This window comes from Branchiostoma lanceolatum, chromosome 12 (genome assembly GCF_035083965.1).
Source record: "Branchiostoma lanceolatum isolate klBraLanc5 chromosome 12, klBraLanc5.hap2, whole genome shotgun sequence".
Lineage (NCBI taxonomy): Eukaryota > Metazoa > Chordata > Leptocardii > Amphioxiformes > Branchiostomatidae > Branchiostoma > Branchiostoma lanceolatum.
In genome coordinates, this window is record NC_089733.1 from 4,279,147 (window position 1) to 4,301,652 (window position 22,506).

At 38.0% G+C, this 22,506-nt stretch overlaps 1 protein-coding gene across 2 annotated transcripts; it reads right to left on the reverse strand.

The window, feature by feature from the left end:
- Window positions 1-2,586: 2,586 nt before the first annotated feature.
- LOC136446512 (uncharacterized) lies at window positions 2,587-21,096 on the reverse strand. 2 transcript variants are annotated; one of them, XM_066444906.1, is made up of 28 exons: window positions 19,782-21,096; window positions 19,174-19,313; window positions 17,941-18,142; window positions 17,368-17,487; window positions 16,639-16,838; window positions 16,009-16,153; window positions 14,823-15,535; window positions 14,378-14,449; window positions 13,885-13,962; window positions 13,200-13,492; window positions 12,549-12,734; window positions 12,075-12,249; window positions 11,160-11,322; window positions 10,554-10,651; window positions 10,216-10,332; window positions 9,810-9,857; window positions 9,413-9,508; window positions 9,081-9,149; window positions 8,556-8,641; window positions 8,027-8,156; window positions 7,258-7,299; window positions 6,929-6,982; window positions 6,592-6,622; window positions 5,591-5,679; window positions 5,131-5,331; window positions 4,631-4,726; window positions 4,314-4,421; window positions 2,587-4,006 (listed from the first exon to the last, which is right to left on the reverse strand). In XM_066444906.1, the coding sequence occupies exons 1-28, from the start codon at window positions 20,692-20,694 to the stop codon at window positions 3,917-3,919; spliced, it is 4,755 nt and encodes a 1,584-aa protein (XP_066301003.1). In that variant the 5' UTR covers window positions 20,695-21,096; the 3' UTR covers window positions 2,587-3,916. The 2 variants fall into 2 exon arrangements, 1 of the variants encoding a protein (XP_066301003.1); XR_010757581.1 differs by lacking the exons at window positions 2,587-4,006; window positions 4,314-4,421; window positions 4,631-4,726; ... (3 more) ...; window positions 6,929-6,982; window positions 7,258-7,299 and having other exon boundaries at window positions 8,120-8,156; window positions 9,436-9,508.
- Between the last annotated feature and the right edge of the window lie 1,410 nt (window positions 21,097-22,506).

Consider the following 22,506-nt stretch of genomic DNA (forward strand, 5'->3'; position numbering starts at 1 on the left):
CACATCTCCATAATTTCCACACATTAATAATTGGGTGAGTTTGTCAACCGAGCTATATTACTGATGATTTTTTCCATCATATTGCATCGTGACTTAGAACTGTTTATTTGCTGAGACTATTTTTTAATACATGAGGCACGTCAATACAGCGTACAAAATCTTTGGCAAAATCTGGCGTTATGTAAAGGTGCCAGCGACATTTTGGCAGAAATTTGACCAGGGCACACTGTGTGGTCTGAGTTCTACAAGCGGTTCAGCATGACGAGAGGCACATTGAGAAGGGTCTGTACTAATCGGCTCCATGGAGCCAGCTCCATGGAGCTAGCTCCATGGAGCTGATTAGTACAGCCCTGCGGCTATTTTTTCCACCTCCATGGAGCTAGCTCTACGCTATCTGAATGCATTTATATGGTTCACGTCACCTTCAAGAAAAATACATATGCATGGTTCACGTCACCTTGAAAAAAAAATCTAACAAAAAAAATCAAGCTTCATAGAGCTGGCTCTAGCACAATGAATGCAGACACATGGTTCACGTCACCCTAAAGAGCTAGCTCCATGGAGCTGATTAGTACAGCCCTGCGGCTATTTTTTCCACCTCCCTGGAGCTAGCTCTACGCTATCTGAATGCATTTATATGGTTCACGTCACCTTCAAGAAAAATACATATGCATGGTTCACGTCACCTTGAAAAACAATCTAACTAAAAAAAATCAAGCTTCATAGAGCTGGCTCTAGCACAATAAATGCAGACACATGGTTCACGTCACCCTAAAGAGCTAGCTCCATGGAGCTATTAGTCCAATCCACGGCAGCTTTTTCCAGCTTCGTAGAGCTGGCTCTTTTTCCAGCTTCGTAGAGTTGGCTCTACGCACTTTGAATGCATACTTATGGTTCGCGTCACCACAATTTTTTTTAATACTCCACCATGGATATACGCTCTGGTTAACGATAAACAAGCTTCATAGAGCTGGCTCCACGCACAATGAGTGCAGACTCATAGTTCACGTCTCCCTCAAGAAAGTTTGCATCCCTTTTAGCTCCATGGAGCTATTGATACAAGCCTTCGGCAATTTTTCCAGCTCCGTAGAGCTGGCTCTACGCACAATGAATGCAGACTCATGGTTAACGTCACCCTCAAGAAAAAAAAAAGAAAATACTCCGCATGTATATAGGTTCTTGCTCCACGAACAATGAATGCAGACTCATGGTTTTCGTCACCCTCAAGAAAATTTTTATATCGTTTGTTTTAGCCCCATAGATGGTTCACGTCACCTTGAAAAAAATAGGAATTACTCCTTCATGGAGGGGCTTTACATAACATAACTTGGCGGCTCCGCGAACAATGAATGCAATACACGGTTCACGTCACCTTGACAAAAATAGAAATTACTCCTCCATGGAGGGGCTTTACAGAACGATAAACATAACTTGGCGGCTCCACGCAGAATGAATGCAATACATGGTTCACGTCACCTTGACAAAAATAGAAATTACTCCTCCACGGGGGCTTTACAGAACGATAAACATAACTTGGCGGCTCCACGCACAATGAATGCAATACATGGTTCACGTCACCTTGAAAAAAATCACTCCTCCATGGAGGGGCTTTACCGAACGATAAAGATATCTTGGCGGCTCCACGCACAATGAATGCAATACATGGTTCACGTCACCTTGACAAAAATAGAAATTACTCCTCCACGGGGGCTTTACAGAACGATAAACATAACTTGGCGGCTCCACGCACAATGAATGCAATACATGGTTCACGTCACCTTGACAAAAATAGAAATTACTCCTCCATGGAGGGGCTTTACAGAACGATAAACATAACTTGGCGGCTCCACGCAGAATGAATGCAATACATGGTTCACGTCACCTTGACAAAAATAGAAATTACTCCTCCATGGAGGGGCTTTACAGAACGATAAACATAACTTGGCGGCTCCACGCAGAATGAATGCAATACATGGTTCACGTCACCTTGAAAAAAATCACTCCTCCATGGAGGGGCTTTACCGAACGATAAAGATAACTTGGCGGCTCCACGCACAATGAATGCAATACATGGTTCACGTCACCTTGAAAAAAGCGTGACGTTGGTTCTTCCGCCGTGAATTTTCCACAGCGAACCAGAAAATACAAAATCTATGTTTCCTGCTGTCTCCAACTATTCAACGTTTATATTATAGAGGGCATAACGGTTGCTCGTACCAAGGAGGTTTTAACCTCCTTGCTCGTACAGCCCTGTCGGCACAATGAAAGTATATACGTGGCCCACGTCACATTTACGTGAAAAAAATTCTCTAGGGGCTCTACAGAACGATAAACATGTTTTGGCGACTCAACGCAAAATGAATGCATATACGTGGTTCACTTCACATTACTTTGAAAAAGTCACTCCTCTACGGAAGGGGCTCTACACAACGATAAACATGCTTTGGCGGCTCCACACACAATGAATACATTTACGTGGTTCACGTCACATTACTTTAAGGAAAAAAGTTACTCCTCTACGGAGGGGCTCTACAGAACGATAAACATGCTTTGGCGGCTCCACACACAATGAATACATTTACGTGGTTCACGTCACATTACTTTAAGGAAAAAAGTTACTCCTCTACGGAGGGGCTCTACGGAACGATAAACAAGACATGGCGGCTCTATGCACTACAAATGCACTACGGTTCAACAAAAAATGCTCCTCAGGGACGGGCTACACAAAATGATGAACAGGGTTAGGCCGTTTTACACACTACGATTACCTGGTTTACGCCACCTCAAAAAAGAATCTACACATGGAGGTGCTTTTCAGAATGATTAACATGTTTTGGCAGCTCCACGGCTACGAAGGCACTGTCGTGACATATGGTCACTTTAGAGTGAAAAAATACTTTTCTAAGGAGGAGTTTTATAGAGCAATAAATAAGGTTTTCCACACACAGTCAAAACACACAAATGTTACCCTATGTTGACCATTTAGCTACACATTGCTTCATTTCCAAAGATAGGGAACACTTAAGAGCAGACCAATTTAAAGTTAAATGTCATATATGAATTCGATGCATCGAACTGTGCCTTCACGTGACCCGAACCAGAAGCCAACAAGAGTACCGCTTGTAGATTCGAGTACGCATGTGAAGTATCAAAGGCTTTAACTTGACTTGACGGCATCTGATAGTAAACAAAAGCCGTCTGGACATTGTTGAGCACATTGAAACAATATGGAAACAAGAACTGTTTAGAAGCTAAGTCAGGGGCCTTTACCTTTGACATCGCACAATCAAATCAAACTTCATTGTACAACAATTGTAAGGTATAATACATTGCAAGTTCTTACGCAGTACTACATGTAAATATCAAGACTGATATGTATTTGCCTTTGACAATAAATGCTAACGAGTTCTACATAATTTAAGGCTAAGTGATATAATATACGTACATGATAGAATACAGGAAACAAAATTAACATAAAGGACCTTGTACCGATGTTGTACTGCTATTGTGAAAAATGGGTGTTACACAATATAATATGGGTTCTTCTGTTTATCAATCCATGAAAAATGTGACATATTAAACTGTCGTACACTCTTTACTTCAAGAAGAAGCAGGGTGAATTTATCATATCATTTCTAACAGAGAACTGCATACACCCCTTTATTACTAGTGCAACGTTAAATATATCATAGGAGATTGTGCTCAGGCTATATCACAGTCAAAGCTATCGTGCTAAAATCAAATACAAGAACATATATTGCTAAGCCTCTGAAGTCAGATTGATATGAAGTTCAATTCTAGATCAGTAACCTTACAGCAACTTGTCATGTTAAGCATGCAGCTTCACTGACAGTGACACTATTCAAACTTAATCCACTACTGAACCAGTAGCTACTGGAGACTTGATAATCATATATCACTTTTTTTTGTACACTTTCTGAACTCCTTTAGGAGTTTTGATTTCGATATCGGTATCTGGGCTGCCCAGCAGGAGTACGGGTTTACCCTGGAGGAAGAAAGAGGAGAATAATTGATGTTTTCATGTTCAGGATATGCATGGTGAAATGGTGATATGGTGAGGTGCAAATGCAATTATCCTGCAATTTATTGGTCATCTTGTAACAAAATGTCAAAATGGGTCACAAGATCAGAGGTAATCCTGATAAACCATTTTCACCACCATGCTAGACATAAAGGCACACATGGAACCATTTCAGTATTGCTTTTGGGAAAGTAATTTTCTGTGTTAATTGTGTAGAAGTGAAAAGTTACTCGGATATGTCAAGGTAACACTGAAGAGAATGTTTACTCACACAAAGAATCATTTCCTCCCATGCTTCATTTGCTCCCTGCATCTTGTTCTGGTCATCACCTTTGATGGAAAGATGCATGGTTTCCGCGACAGGCTCTCCAGCCACCTCCTGAGTGGATTAAAAGATATCTTATTAATCTTATATAGCCAATGGCTAAGTGGCCATTGTCTAGCCTATCAGGCAATTTCAAACAAAAATTGACTAATGTTTTCAGATCAACATTAGCAATAGCTCTATAAAAAGTTTGTGTCTTGTTCTTTGCTGTATTCTATTATCAAAACAACTCACCATCTTGATATATCATTAAGACAACTCACCATTTTGATTGATTTGTGCTTGCCATCTGTTGTCACCTTGCCACCTCTTGGTAAAGTTGGCACTGCCTCGTCTTCACTAGATTCTTGAACGATGATCTACAAAAGGTACAATAGTCATCTCCATGACATCATCGATTGTGTTGATTTAATACGCAGTCAATTGTTGTAGTGGATCCTTTCTGTGCAGTAGGAAATTGGAAAGCAAGTTTTCGTATCTATTTTCGGTATTTAGATTTTTAAATTCGAAATATTTCAATAATGGTACCAACATTTTACATGTTACGTATTTTTAGATTATAGCAAGGAGGCTTGAAAGATTTTGCTGCCAATGCTGAGCAGAACCTGCCAGAGCATATTTAAAGGGAAACTGCCGGAAACAATATATCGCCTTAGGTTTGGTGGGTCAGTAAAATAGCACGTAGCAGGCTGTTAATCCTGTCCTTACTACTATCCTTGATCATAGTATATAAATTCCATATGACAGGGCGTTTTGACCTTACCCTTTTCCACTTCCTTTTTGAAAAGGGCTGGTATGACAAACGTTCAAAAGAGTCCTCTTTATCAGAATTGTCCTGTGATTTTCTGTGGAGCTTGTTCTGTAAGGTGAGGTTGGCATCTTCTCCATCAGAACTGTCCTTAGTCTCAGGCTGTCTTTGAGACATGGTCACGCCTTTCACATCAGAAGATGACTCAACGACATCCTGTGCATCATTAGGAACAGGAAAAAGAAATACATTATTATCAAGCAACATCAAAGATCAGTTTTACTTGGGAGACTTGTTGTATTGGTGTATTGATGTAAATCAAATAACTAAGTTGCTAATAAAATAGTCCAAAATAATAACCAGTTTCTTGAGTAACTGCTAGTTGGCATCTAGAAGAAATACATGTACCAATTCACTGTGTAGCTTCTTTACCAAGTTTCATGTCCTACCAAGGTAGCAATTCTTAAGTACTGACCCGTTCCAAGTCAGTCATGATGGTTAAGGAAGGGGGGTCTTGGGAATCTTGTGTCCATGTATCGAATGCCTCTACCTCTGTCCCATCTCCTGTGGAAGAGCAAAAATTGAAGAAGTGTCCTATAACCTTACATCCAAGCGTGTTGACACTCTATTGCAATATTCACACCATACCTGAGGGCCAACTTCTGCAGGTAAACACACCACAATGGATTACAATACCCCAGAGTTCCACTAGTGGGTCATTGCAATTATGTACACAAAGGTTACAGTAAGGTATGTACCCATGCAAATTTTGGTTCCTGAAAAAGGTGGGGTGGGCTAGTGGGGTTGTCTACGTCAGTATGCTTTCTTAGCCTCAAGGCTGTGCATGGAGGTTAGGCCTCATGCAATTTCCTTGAGGTAAATCTGAGTCAAACTGTGAGTGGGCTGATCATATATATGGCAGGTGGGGGAGTAGGTGGCAGCAATGAACTCCACCTGAAGACTGGTAGGAAAGCCATTAATCATAAAACTCTAAGAATACAATAAGATATACATTCTAGTTAGCACTGGGATTAGACTTAAGGAAGTAGCAACTGACATTTAAAGTTTGCATCTCTTATTTCCAATTCATTAAGGTGCTTTATTCTGAGGATGAAATGAGAACAACAGTCTACATTTAAGCCTAACAATAATCAATCTCTATAGTGCACTGTGCACACTTAATATATACCCACTTATTGCAGAGAGACTTGGGACACTTCTTATTCCACAGCTTTGAAAAAAGAAGTGAAACACAAAATTTAGATATCCCATTGCAGTTTTAGAATATATATAGTAAATTGTTTTACTTGTCATCATTGTTAATTTGCATTGTTAACTTGCACTGTCCGTATGCTTTTCATAAACAGTTTCATATACATCTTTCATGTTGATATTAGCCGTCATGCATGAACTTAAAATGAAGTCATCTTATCACAACTTGCTATGAATGCTGCAACATGGAAGAGTTATCCGTACCTGCTGACTTTGTCACCCCTCCACTTGAAGGCTACATGTACATTGTGTGCACACAAAAAAGGAGACAATGGATTTGTCAGGTTCATCTTTGTCAATCATGATTGGCTACAAAATGCAGATATCATATTATATGGAATTCTGTTACAAGTTATGGTTATAACTTCATTTCGTTGATGGTGGGATTATAAACATCTGTTATGTCCTACCAAGAATTTTTTGGTCGATGAATTATATCTTAATGAAATCTTCTTTGCATGTTGTCACTGCTGTATCATTCTGACGAGTCTAGGGAACATTATGTAGCAGTTAAAGTATTCAGAAATATTTCATCAATTACCTTGTTCTCTAGCACCTTGCATGCAATATATCGCCGCAGATCTCTGGTGTTGACCTACATTGATGACATTATCATTATTAAGTCCTGAGGAAGCAAGTGTACTATACATGCATGTTCCAGTATGTATCAGGCTTCAATAAAATGTAATGTTAAGATCTTGGACACAGAATCAGACTTTTTTGCAAGAGGGATTAAGGAGTCCAACTACAGCGGGGCCTTACAACCATCCCTCAACAGCGACGGGGGCGCTATATACTTTCTGCAACAAAATGTAATGTTAACTTTGTAACTCTAGAATTAGAACCGGATGGGTGTTAACCCTATCTTACCGTATCCATAGCTGGGGCAAGACCACATTCTTGCATAGTATACTGGAAACAAAACAGAAATTAATAAAATTTGCATTTCTGAAAAAAAAGAAGCAATCTAGCACTTCAGTTAAATTTTGACTCATCAGATGGGTTAGTCATACACTTTTAGAACATTTCACATTCAACCCTAATGTCTTTGTCAACACCATTTCTGGTGCATTTTCATGTAAAATGTAGCTGCATGTACTTTGAACAGAGTGTAAGCCTCATTGATATATATATATATGATTATACGCTCTATTATATGATCTTGACACAAAACAAATGCAACCCTGTTAACCAATCCCTTATTAAGTAAGCACATATGACAGCACATTGTTACTTATTTTGATATCATACTATTTTGTATCATATTGTAGTAACTGTTGTAAGTTGGTTAACAGATGAAATGACATGAGCAGCCTGAGAACATATAGAAAAACATGCTCCCTTTGCTTCCAAGACTGCTATTGATGCTGATTCTCTTTTGTCCTCTTTTGAAATTTACATAATTTTGCAAATGACGATGAAAGACAGTTAATAGGCATGGCATATATAATGTATCAGGCGTCGATAACACCGTTATTAGCATGTAGCCTTAAGTTGTGATACATGTAGTAAGTATTTACACAATATCTTTTAGGACAGTTGCAAGTGCTAAATTACATGTACCTTACCTTACCTTACCTTTTTTTAAGGTAAGGTAAGGACAGATTTGTTATTGCATATAATACTTGCTGATCCTTACCAGACACACAAATGCCCCACAGGAGGAAGTATCCAGTTGCAATGGGCATGTCACTTGCTCAATGGGCCAGTCATTTATGCCCGGAAAGTCATTCCTTGCGAGCTGGGCATCTCTTTTGCTGAAGTAACCCCTGGAGTACATAAGAAATTTTGCTTCTTATAGGGCTACTGTTGTTATGAATATACACTGTTGTCTATTATATGACTAATTACATGAAGATTCCATGCCCTTTTAGAACTATGACAGACATAAACGATAATTTAAGACATCAATCTGTTTAAAATAGACGCGAGCCATGATCTCATAAATGAATTTCAAGTCAAACGTGTAAAATGAATATGCAATTTCATACTGCCCAAAAATCAATTCTGAATTGGATTGTAAGGATAGAAGCATACATTCATAGGCATTATACTGCCTACATTCTATATGATAATCATGTCAGACATCAATGATTTGTATCTTAGCATTCATCAAGTGACTGTTTGTATCCAAGAAAGTATGGTACAGACTCAAATCTGAACAGTACCTGGCTTCAGCCACTACATCGATGTGCACTGCATTTCTGCTCCAAGAGTCATAACATCGGATAGTCATTTTGATTAGGTCAATCACCTACAGATGTACAAGGTAAGACACGGATAAGGCAACGAAAACTTAATAACATGAAACATATTCAAGAATATCCAAAAATTATTGGTTACTCACTCCTAAGTTAAGTACATTTCATCTTTTCAATCTTACCAAGGCTAGAATATTGCATCTCAAGTCATCTGGTGATCTTGACACAAAACAAATGCAAACCTGTGAACTAATGGTCTCTAGATATAAATCTGCCTTTCTCACATTTTAATTCTGTGTAATGTCCAAAATTTATGAATGCAGATATCATTTAGTCATTTTTGGGTGGAAATATTAGTACCTTATATATGTTTATGTTAGTGCAAGATACATATCCAGGAAAATACAGGTTCTCCAGTATAAACATCAGGATACAATACATTAAAAAAAAATGAATCCAGATGCCAAAAGTTACATTATGCAATGTACATACCAAAAGACACCAGTGATTCCCCAAGACATTGAAGGGTATGAGGATTTTGTTCATCTTGGAAAAATCCTTCTACAGAAATGGAACATAGAAAAATAATAGAACACAATAAGATTCAAATTAGAACACTGGGCGATAAAATGACTGAAGTTAGATACTGCTTTCGTGTTGTTGAATTGAATTATCATATTGATACTTTAAGTCCAACATAAACTGAAATCAACTATACCAATCATTCTGTTTCACCACTTTTACAATTGTATATATAGAAAAAGAATGCAAATATATGATGCTCAGTCAATTGATGACATTGCTAAAAAAAACTCGAGACCTACGTTTTCCTGAAGACAGCGCTTACTTAATGGACTACCACTCTTCAGCTCTCCCCGCCATTGTGTAAGATCGTGGACAGATACACTGCGCACAGGGGTCTGAAAGGTGTTTTACTTTGATTAAGTCCAGTAAAAATGTAGTTAAAGATCTTGTTATGGTCTCCTCAACTGCTGTCTAATAATATGAAAACATCAACAAAGTGAAATACAAAAATTTCATAATACTATAGGTCTTCATAATGTTTTCTTCAACAATTCAATTAGGTATAAATGTCAGGTACCTCCTAGTAGATTCCTATTAAAATGTAACATTTACTAAATGAAACATAACTCTGCCACTCTGAGAGTCTGAACATGATGATGTTTCAGGTCTTATCCTGAGTGATAACAACACACTTACACTGCCAGAGCACGAGATGCAGGCTGCTTGCATGAAAACGTCAATCACCTGTGTGTGTATATACATTACAAGGGTCACTATATGTCCATGATATATGAAACATTAGTACATTGATGTAATAACATAAGTCCAGAATACATGATTTTTTAAAATGGTTTATGAAATATAGAAGAAAAATAAGTTGTCAACATCAAGTTAGACTTGATTCAAACTTTGCATCACCTGAGGCATACGTGGGAAGATTGTGCAAAACTATGTTCATTAACATTCAAATATTTACAATGCTAGTAGTCATAATTCACATAATGCCTTGTTAGACGTTAATCTGCAGAAAATTAAAAGCAAAAGGAAACTTAGGACGACAAAAGGTTTATCCCTAACAGATGCAAACATGAGCCAAACTTACTATGTCATTGAGCCACCCATTTCCATCAAGGGTTTTGATGTCCTTGCAACGAACTTTGATCTTGTTTAGTTCTGCAACTACATCATCATCGCATTCAGTGGAAAAGGCCTTGTCAACCTAAACAAAAATATTGAAGTTCAGAATAAATATATGATACAAATTGCTGTTTACAATGCATAATTTATCAATCCAGTCTTTCAAGTATCCAATCAATAATGTTAGCAGTGCCTTTATCTAGTCAAGGCTAATTGGACCAACAGAAGGTATAGAAAATTGGGGAAGTAAATCATTTAATTTGTATTGACAAATTCAATTATCATTAACAACAAACCCCCTACCTTTCTGTTCTCTTCTGGAGATAGCATAAATCCTTGTAGAGGACTCTTTGTGGATTGTGACTCACTGCACTTCGGCGTTGACTTGGTTATTCCATTTGCTGTACAATTATGATATGGGAATGATCTCATAAGATCGCATATAATTTCAAATCATGTAAATATATATATATAATCATTATATCATTATATCACATATATATATATATATATCATTATAACAAATATATCACATATATCACACATATATATGTATATATATATATATATAGATAGATAGATAGATAGATAGATAGATAGATAGATATCAATAAATGATATCAATAAATGACTAAACATATACGCCAATAAACATATATTTTTACCTTCTATGTTGTTGTTTCTCTTTTAAGCTAAATAGGAACAGTCATACTCTATTCAATTTTAGCTTTAGCAAAAAGAGTGTAAATATCCATCATATCTCATCAATTATTATGATAAATGGTGTCATAACTTTCATTCATCAATAAATAAATAGTGATGTTCAAATTTGGCAGGTACAAAAATGTAATGTACATTTGTAAACCCGCCCTATCCCAGCTCAACTGCCAAGTAATGAAAACCACTTACAGTTTTTGATGTAAAAGAATACATAGCACGATGTTGCCACAGTATCATCATTGATGATGGAGTCCTGTTCTGTAACTGTTTCATCATCACATTTAAACCACCTGCCCTCACGGTGTGTCCATGCAGTGTAGTGGCCAGTTTCCATAGCTATAGAATGATGACACTGAAAGCAGGACAAAGGGGCTAATTATTGACATTGAATATTTACCTCCTGGTCGATGTATGTGCAATATTATCTCAAATCAGGCAGTTTAATATGTCTCTCTGTAACTTTCTGGATCAAATCAAATTGTCTTCACACCACAGAAGATAAAAGTTCCTAGCCATTTACTTGAAATGTTCCTGTTTCAGATACACATATAGGCGACAAGGTTACACAATCAGTCAAGACATGCATTTTCCAAGCACACTTCACAGTATAAGCAGAAGTCAGACTCAGTGGAGTCTGAACTGTGTGAATTTTGGGTACTCAAGTACATGTTTTCAATGCTTCTTTCTTTATCTTTTATGCTATAATTTGTCGGTATTGGTTTTATAACTTCGTGCTCTCTGTGGAGAAAGTCAGAATTTAAAAGTTACAATAATGCAGCCTAACACAGCCAACGTAACTCACTTAGGGTAAACAGGCTGCACTTGATGAGTTAAGAACTTCGGCTGTACTCTGAGTGTGCTTGGAAATCTAAACCCAGCCACAGCTATGTGTAATTAGAATACCTTTAACATAAAGGATGTAGGGAATATTGTGGGTCTAGGCATTTGTGACAAATATCATAATGCATTTTACTTTTTAAAGTATTGAATATTCATCTGTAGCTTTTCATGTTCAATTTCTCTAGGTTAGATAGATATCATTAACCAGATCAACTAAAGCATTGCTGATACAAAATAATGATATAATTAATCTTTGAAAAATACCATGACCGCTGCTAATCTATAGTTGAGGTCCGCTGCAAGGGAGAGGTGCTCTTCAACTTGCACTCGCCGGTGATCTTTTACTCGGTCTTCGTCGTATCTTCCAAGAGCAATGACCAGAAGGGTTCCTCCAGATGTGATCTCCCGCTCTATGTAGCCTTCATGGTCTTTCACCTGACTAAGAAGGCAAAAAATGTTTTAAACAATTCATTTTTTTTGGTTATGACAAATAAAAGAGACAATGAGAAAGATGAGCAATAACTGTTGCAATAAAGAGAACTGTTTCAATGAAACAACTTATCCTATTTTCAAAATGATTACCTTACCTAATGGATTACTTAAACTGAAAAAAAATATCACTGTGACATGTACATCAACATAATATACTATTAGATGGAACTTAAGGCAACCAACATCAGATGGCAACTGGACATTGCATACCTCTGATGATACATTGCTACACTTCAAGACACTTACCAAGGTAGGTCATGCCAAAAACAGGGTTCTGCAACCAGATGTAACCCCAGCAGCTCACTTATCGTCAGTACCGGGCTGTCTGAAGAGCTTGTCGTGAGCACAAGATTTGGAACTCTATCAGTTGTTTGGCTCTTATTCAGGCAGTTCACACATTCTATCGAGACCGTACACTCAATGGCCCAATAGCTGTAAACAAATCAATTACATTTGGTGAGTGCCAAGGTAACGAACAAACCATCATGTGATCATATGCTTGTTCATCAGGCATTGATATCAGCCTGTTCAGTAGCTGGCTTTATAAAATGAGAAAATGGAAATTCAATAAATGTATGGTTGGTAATATATTTTGTACATTATCTTCAGTGGAAAAATGGAACTATGGCACATCTGTCAGTGAGTTTAGAGCCATTATGTTATTAAATTGAAAAGTATATTGTATGCTTAACTGCCTCAGAGCCCCCCATCTGGCCCAAAAAGAAACTTTGATGACCATTTACTTAACATAGCTGGCCAAGTGTTCAGGTGCCTTTTTTCTTGGGTATCTAAGCTTAGGAATTATCATTATTATTATTTTATTTATTCCCATTAGAAATTGCTGAAAAAAGGAGTAAAGTAAGGTGTATGTTCTAGTATTTAAGATGTCTCACTAACTCTTTCATAGGCTCCATCAGCAGGTCGATGAATTCGAAACCATCATGTTGTCTAGAGCTGCGCAGAAACAGAAACTCTTCTCTGATGTTATATATCAGCTCAGTTGTGTCAACAGTTTCTGAACACCCAAGCCGACGATTGGATGTCATGAACTGTGCAAGCCATTGTCGGAAGGCAGACCTATTGCCTTGTTCGTCAGGATGTAAGTCAACAATGTAGTCCTCAAAGCTAGATGCAAGGAGACATTGGATGGCGGCATTGGCATAGCATCTGTTGTCAGGATTGGACAGCCCCTTATATGAGAAAAGAAAATGTTGATATATGAGAAATTTGTTCATTTTCAATTAATACAAAGTAAATAATTCAGTTACAATAGCAGTGGAATAGCACAGCAATCAGTGCATATACAAATGTATTGAAATTATTCATGGTACCAGCATCATTCTGATGTATGATGATGTATCCTTTTATAATTGTGCATATTAAGTAGACTAATATAATGGTCACTCACCGACTGGATAGCAATACTAATTAAAAGAAATCAGAGCTGCTATTGCATATGTGTATGTCTGAAGTGATGATTTCTGTGGCAAAGGTCAAGTATAACGGTTAATCAGGTCAGTAAGGAAAACCTTACTTGTCAGTTAACCTTAAAATTTAAAGAACAACTTGGGATAAAGCTTACCTTGGGTTTACGTATAGGTCCATGAATCCCTCTCTCCTCGCTGACAGTCAATCCACTGCTTCTAGAACTTGAAGATGTCTGTTTGAACAAATAGCAAGACAATGAAATTTCTATTTCAGAAGAAAACCTTTTAATCATGTGCAGTGGTACAGAAGAACAATTAGCCTGTAAAAACCCAAGGGGCGAGCACGGAGCTCCCGGAATTAGAACCCACGCCAATCCCGATCCGGAAGGCTTGGGAATTCAACGCGCTAACCACTAGGCTAAAAGGTCCGGACCAGTTAGACTGCTCAGTTAGTGGAGGTTGATCCCCACTGTTACATTATGCATTTAATCTTATTAAAAGTCTGTCCAGAATGTTTGATATCAAACATTAGGGTCATTATGGTAAAACATTCTAAGCTCTAATATGGTGAAGCAAGAGGATTGTTCCTTGTAAATTAATCTTGAGATTTGAAGAACCACTAAGTCTTTTATATAGATTAAAGCTTACCTTAGGTTTAGGTCCATGAATCCCTCTCTCCTCACTGACGGTCAATCCACTGCTTCTAGAACTTGAGGATGTCTGTTTGAACAAAAAGCAAGACAATGGCATTTTTATTTCAAAATAAAACCTTTTAATCATGTACAACTGTACAAAAAAACAATTAGTTTGATTTTATTGAGACTGTTCACAATTTCTTGTAATCAACAATAAGACCTAAGAATCAATGATAAAGCAGGCCAGTCATGATCTAATGCAGAAAACAGCTTATGACATATTTGCCAATTTTTGGCATGTTGACCACTGTCGGAGGCCAATAATTTGTTAAATTTTTATTTCAAAATCAGGGAAAAACTAATGAGCGCGTTGATGTCATCCATAGCAATTACTTGTTGTGGCCTAATCATAAGCAAAAAAGGATTAGTGTAATATTTACAGGCTTTGTTGTACAAACCAAGCAGTGCTTATCCGCGTCTGGGCAGGACTGGAGCTGAGACTGTGAGAGGTCCAAAACAAGGCGTCCTGTGTAGTCTAAACTTGTTTTATTCCCCATCTCTCTTTCCAGCCTTCTCGTTGTGGCATTGTTAATATTTACATTCCTGATATGAGTTGTAAGCCGAGTTGTGATAAGATGTGTGGTTGGACCCATGTTATTGAGAAAGCGAAGATCTCTCTTGATAGTTGCGTGTATCTGTTCCGCTGCCTGGCTGTTTAAAATGCCATGCATTTCTGGTACAAAGACGAGTCGTCTGAGTATTTCTGGTCTCTGTTTGGTGTTGGTTTCGTGGAGTCTGTCGTACAAGCAATATCTGTTAAACTGTCCAGTAACTGGATGTCGAAAGTCTTCTTCGTTCTGGTCTGCAATCCCGTGGAATGCGTTGTCTATGTCTCTGAACCAAGGGAATGTTACTGTGAGGTCTCCTTCCTCTGCAGAGGTGATGGCGTCTTCAGTGGCTTCACATAAGCGACCTTGATGAGGTCGGAAAAAGGCTGGGTGTCTTTTATTCCCATGAGCTGACACCATGTGGGGAATATCACAAATTGTGACTGTTGGGGGATACTTCATGCTCAAAAGAATATCCATATAGTCCCGTGGCCCCTCTGCTCTCAGTGGGAACTTGACTGCATACGACACCAAGTGTGGACAACACACCGTGAGGTGTCCGCCTATAATTTTTATGAAAAGAAATATTTGTTGCATCAGGGTTGACTTGACTTGACTTACTCGACTTATGTCGAGTGCCGAGTCTTCCTCCGCCACTCGAACCACTCTGCCAGCCCAGGGTTAACGATTTAGAAATAAGTTTAATACCTTTATTAGTTCTATAGAAGCATCGATTTTGAGTGTCTCTTTATGTGGTCCTAACATGCATTTATTAAATGCCACTAAGTGTCTTGGGTAAGACATTGATTTATAACCATGCAGACTGTCAACCATGAAGTGCTATACCAGAGGGAAATATTCAACAAATTTTCTAACATTTCAATTACATTTCACTGCTGTAACCAATTTCAATGTTAAAATGAATGTCTATTTTTGGTGGCAATAAACAATTTAGACATTAAACATTTCTTTTACTATTGACTTGACAGGTGTTTAAAACAAAATGATGTTAAAGCAGAGAAAACCACAATGTTACCTGATGCACCCCATATTTTGCTGAAGACTTTGTCGAACTGGGTCCGGTCTTTAAGCAAAATGTCCCGGAGCTTTCCCACCATATCCATCTTAGATCCTTTATCCGGGACACCACACTTCCTGCAAAACTCTTGAATGTCTAACACCTGTTCAAAAAAAGAAAGAAAAGAAACACCAACCAACCAATTAATTGCATTCTTTCAACTAAAGACAATAACTTTTCCAACTGATTGTATTTCTAGATTGCTATGAGCATTGTAAATCAAATATAGAAAGATCTTTATTGACACAACAAAAGCACAGCGACTTTCGTAAAGTACTACATACAAACGAATAAGTGCATACAAATGAGTTTGATTTCACACAATCATATGGGATAGAGCAACATATTGAAAAATCATATGTCATATACTTATGATCTAATGTCCAAACATTCTTTGATGTACATAACTATCTCCACACAGTAGAAATTATCACCTCCTAGTACATGTATGTAATTGAATCTATCAACAGAACGCAGCGCATTGAATTTATTTGAACAAGCTGAGATAGAGGTGAATAGCTTTGAGCGTTTATCCTCATATCTTGAAAAATTCATGATAAAGTGACTTCCATCTTATATAAAATCTACCTTTGCATCTTCGAGAAGTTCTTCGAGCTTTTCTTTTGAGAGATGATGGTGTATTGCTTTTGACTCATCATTCGGGGTGTCCCTCTTCCTCGCCTTACGGTATTCAGTGTTGTATACTGAAGTGGACTTCAGTACATCAGGGGCAATCCATGGTGCCCAAGGGCGGTATGATGGTACCACAGGGTTGGTTGTTTTGGACCCTAGAATAGACGAAGGACACAATACCAAAGTTATTAGTTTTATATCATACAGGTTTCATGGTGCAATATCAAAAAGCATCTCAAACTATATGTTACACTGCAGTTCCAGAACAAACTGCCAGGGGGCAGTAAACTAATCATGTCGAGATCTCATTAACACTTAGATAACATGTACCAACTACCAAATAGCAAGATTAACCCTTCTTGAGTTATTGTATTGGCACACACACACACAAACCACCGAAAACACATTAACTTCATGGATGTAGGTGTGTCAAAGACAGTGGAAAAGCAAACTCAGGGCAATGTATTGCTTCTTTTATCGTTCAGTGAACTACATTATTTTTATGAAAGACGAAAATAATTGCATTCAAGTAAGTCACCATAACACACCATGAGTTTCCCTACAATTTCTGTTACTTGCTCTCTTATTTAAAGCTAATTGATCAAGACGATTACAAACTTTAGTGGAAGAAACTTGATACATTCTTGTCATGAAATACAGAAGCTAGAGACCAAGCTTGAATACCTCTTGAGAAACCACGTTCCAGAATCTCCTCCTCCGCCTGCTTCCAGAAAGCAAACATGTCCACACGATCATTATTCTTACTTTCCTGCAACACCCTTCCATCTGAGTCCAGGTCACTCACTGCATGCAGATTATAGAATAAAAAGGTAAAAAATAAGTCATGTGAAATTGTGATTGTCACAGTGATCATGATGATAGAAACAACTGCCCTGATATGATATGATACAACTTATTATTGATCATGGATTTTAAAGTTCCCATTTTTGTTGTTGTTTACATTGGAGTCTGCAAATCCAGCTTTGCGACTGTCTCTTACAGGGAATAAACTTGGAAACTTAAACTCAACATGGGATGGGAGGATATCCCTGCCCTACAAGACCTACTGAGTTTTGTTTCCTCAAACTAAGTGAAATTACCACCCCACTCCACCCCACCAAACAATATATTCTAGTCAGCTACAAGTACTATCAAATGACACTACAATTACCGAAAACATGATGCATAAAATCAATTAGATCAATCAGTAACAGTAATCAATGGACAAAGAAATGCTTGACTGTGTGAAACATTCACCTGATACATTGAATACCGCCTTCCTTGTCAGATCGAAGATTAAGACAGGAGGATAAATTCCACAGATTGAACAAGTGAATGAAAAGTTATGCTCCACTAATGTTTCATAGTGGAGATAACCATTCATCACGGTGGTGTGATTGAATTGTACATCCAGCATAACTTGCAGGGTACTCAGCACGGTTCCTATGGGGACATGGTTCTGTAGAAATGTACAATAAATAACAAAATAAATGAATAGATATTAATTAAATTATCATACAGACTTCTGGATACCAATATGCAACTATCCCATTTATCATGCATTGGTTTGCCATATATCAAAGACCTTAGTGAACTTTGTCCTACTGAATAGACAAAAAGCAGTAATATAGCCTGCACAAGGATATTAGATATAATGTCCTTGACCTGGGTAATCAAATCTGCAGAAGAGTCATGGAATTGATTAAGAAGTGTTCAGTAGGAAAAAAAAATGTTAGAATAAATCTTTTATGGAATGATTTCTAACATTATCAGATTCTTTATCTAAAACAAGAAGAGCCAATTTTCACTTTTTGATTCATGAAACAATTGGTCTTGTAACTTTTCCTTTTAGATTCAAATTGTCAAGTGACCTTTGAGGATGTGGCAAACCTATAATTAACTTAGATGTTAAAAAGTTGATTTAACAATTATAAGACAGGACTGGAAATCAGTTATGCATATGGTGGGTTAACATGTATACTGAATAAAATTATGTCTGTTCATGCTACGATTTCTGATGCGACCTGCTCTACATTTTTATAATATCATTTGAAAAGGAGGTCAGTGACCTCTGACAGAGTACTGCATTATCATACCTGATTGCATGATTCTGCCGGAGCTCACTGGCCTCTTTCATGCAATAAATAGCTCCTAACTTGTAACTTAGTGGTTAATTTGTTCAATTCTCATTACTTAAGAAACCCAACATATTGTCACAAAGTTGTGAGAACAATTATGCTTGTTTTCGTATTGGGCATCATGTTGGGCAAGAGCAGTGTTGTTTGTGAACCATGGTGTAATACATTTATTTATATTTAGAAGTCAATATTCATTGAAGATAAAGATGCATCTATTACAATATATACATCCAAGATCTTGACCCTGGAATTTACAAGTTTAAAGACAATTGATCATCAGGAAAACTTGAGCCTCATTTGTCTATACTTGATTATATAAACTTAAGGTAATACGCAGGGAATTATTACTTACAGCAAGGCTGTGTCGAAGCCATGTACATAGCTTGAGAGATAGGAACATGTTATCGTCGAAGTTATGTATGCCATGGCAGAATTCTTGATAGCGAACTGGAATGTTGCATACACTGCAAAATTTGCAGTAAACAGGGATCCCTGAAAGAGAGAAAGAACTTGACATTACAAATTGTTTCAAACTCAAGTAACACAATTTATGACCATGTTGAATCATGAGAGGTCATACTGTATGTAATATACTATATGAAATATTGTTTTACAGGAGAAATACATGTACCTATATATGATATCACCCTTCTCAATACTGTACAATATACATGCAGACATAAACAGACAAATGATTATTGCACATAGCCTGATAGATAAGCAAAACCTAATCTATTACAACATGAATAATATTTAGGCATCACTTCCCAGACTTCATGGCTTATTTGATCACCCGGGTAAAAACCCTCTCGCCTGAAAAGTCTCTCAATGACAAAGTCACTCTGCAGTAAAGACCTGCATTGATCCCATAGACTCAGATAGGTAATATTGGCAAGCCCTTTAAATTCACACTTTTCTATCAGCAGAGAAAGTAACAGCACAATATCATTAATTACTTACCATCGTACATCCCATTTAGGTCGAGAATCTTTCCGTTTCGGTTTATGAGTGTAGGTTCTTCCAATGCAGGGTGATCCTCGCAATAGGGACAGTTTGTTTCAGTGGGGCAGATCTCTTCCAGGTGGGATGGGTTTGTGAATATAATGTCCTTAGGAACATCGGCTGGAACTCTCTTGTGTGTACTGATATAATTGATGATAGATGATAGCTGGGAATGATCTTTTGGAGGATAAAGACTGTAGGTGGCTGAAGGTGATGTTTCCCCGGGTATTTGCTCACAGGTGTCTTCATGATCATCTTCTTCCTGATTGGTTGCCTCGGTGTGCGTTGTCACCAGGTCTGGGTAATCTTGATGTAGAAACCAGACTGAGATAGCTTTATGGATACATCCTCGGTTGCGAGTGCAGCATGCGCATGAGAACTTTCCAGTTTCCTTGTCAAATGTTACTACAACGCGGCCGAAAGTGCTGTAACTGTGAGTAGATGGTGTATATACGGACAATGGTATATGGCGGTCTATGGTACTGGATGAAAAGGTCCCAATTAGGGGGATAGATCGCTCCTGGGCATCTCTGGCCACCTTCAAACAGGAAATTACTGTCTCTCTTTTCAGGATTTTGTCTGAGCAAAGATCCTCTAGCAAGTGTTCTGACAGATTGGCCTGCACATGTCTTTGTCTGTCTGCAAATTTGGTCGACTCTATGTGTGCACATTCAAATCCTGGCATACTGCTCCTGGCGGCGCAACCCATAGCTTGTCTACACTCCTGCACGCTACATGATATCTTAACGTTCCCAGTTGTTTTCTTCACAACGTGGCAGGCATACATGGGTCCAGACAACTGTCTTTTGACAAGGTAGATGCCATTGGTGGAATCTATACAGACACATTTGTGGTGTCTGTCTTGGGTCATAAGTTTTGGGCCTGAAGACTTTGCATGCTTTGCATTTATGTGGGCTCTGAGGCTGCTCGACTTAAGCTGTTTGCTACAAATGTTGCACTTGACGGTCTTACTTGGGTTTTTCAGAACTTTCCTTCCTTGCTTATTGCTTGGCGGTTGTTGTTGAGGTGGTTGTTTTTCTGTTGACTTGTGGGTTGGGTGTTGGCTGATTTTGTGGACTTTGAGTAGATGGCTGACATAGTCACATTTTCGGATGATTGTGGCGGAACAGACATGGCAGTGATAATGAAGGTGCTTGTGGTATGTATCCTTTGCTGTCTTACATCTGGCTTTGCACGGAACTATTCGTTCACCTGCCAACAAATTAAAGAAAAGGATGATATAATTAACTAGTAATTGTCAGACAACACAATCATATACTCCTGCCATCTTATATTATAAACTAAGCAGATGATAAACAAGAGGTTGTGAATAAAGAACTTTGTTATTCAATCATTCACCAATCTTATGAAATTATTCACAGATATCTTATGAATATTATTTTGATAACTCTTTATCATGATAAAAAAGGCTCCCTATCAACTATGCAAGTGCTACACGCCACAGGTTCAAGATTGACAAATTTCAATCACTTCACATAGTGTGGGAAGAGTTGTCAAGCACCACACCAAGTTTAAAAGATCTCTGACCTGGAATGGTCCCCTGGGAATACTTTAGGAGACAGGTGTCAGAGTGCTTTCCTCAAAGCTGTGTCTGAGTGGTCTGAGGCAAATGAATGGCCCCATATTATTTAGCAAAATGTGACATTAACAGGAGAAACATTTAAAGCTGCTAACCCTGGCATAAGGAGATTACTTTTCCACAAGTAAACTATCTCAAGTTGTATTCAAAAGCTGTCAGGATAGACTTTGAAGCATTCAATGAAAACGCATACTGCATTGTCGCTAAAGGACTCAAAATTTTGTTTAAATGGCCAAAAATCATTAAGATGGAAGAATTTCTAACTGACTCAAATGAGCTAGTTGAGGGCCAACTCTTGGCTATAGAATCAATTTCTGGGGAAATAAAAGCCCTAATGGCTCTCCTCAACCCCCCCCCCCCCCATTCTGTGCCCAGCATGCACTATCAATCTCTCTCATTATAAATGCTTCAAAGTCAAACCCACAGCTTTTAGATAAAATTTTAGGTGCCTAAATGGATGAAAGCACTCCTCCCAGAGCACCTTTTGGCGGCACTTTTTCCCTCTATGTCTAACTTATTTTTGCTCAATGTTACATGGCAACCTTAGCCTCAGAACACAGCTATAAGCCCTCGTGACACATGTCTCAAAAAGTACTCCCAGGGACATCTTTCAAACCTGTGATCTTGCCCGACAACTCTTCCCCTCATCATGTGAAGTGATTAACTGCTGTCAATCTTGAAGCAAGAAACCTCGACCAAATGCATGCAGGCCACAAGACAATGATTAAGAATAATCTAATACATGGTAATCATATAAGAAAGAGGCTTTCAAAAGTCACCTACCTGAATTTTAGTCCATGAAAAACTTACATTGGCTGAGGGGTGTCCCAAAACACCAAACTTCTAGTACACAAACACCACAAACATGGATGAAAGTCTGATCTTTCAACTCAATAGGAAGGTAGAAACCCTTACATCCAGCTCCAAAATACCAACTTTTACGAAGGGTACCAAACCTATTTTCAATGGCTAAAAGAGGCCATTCTGCGCCTGCGCGGATTACTGGAGTGTCGCCTGAACTCGATCTGCATAATTTGCATCTTATCTTCTAACGTTACATCTGTCAATGCTACCTACACTATA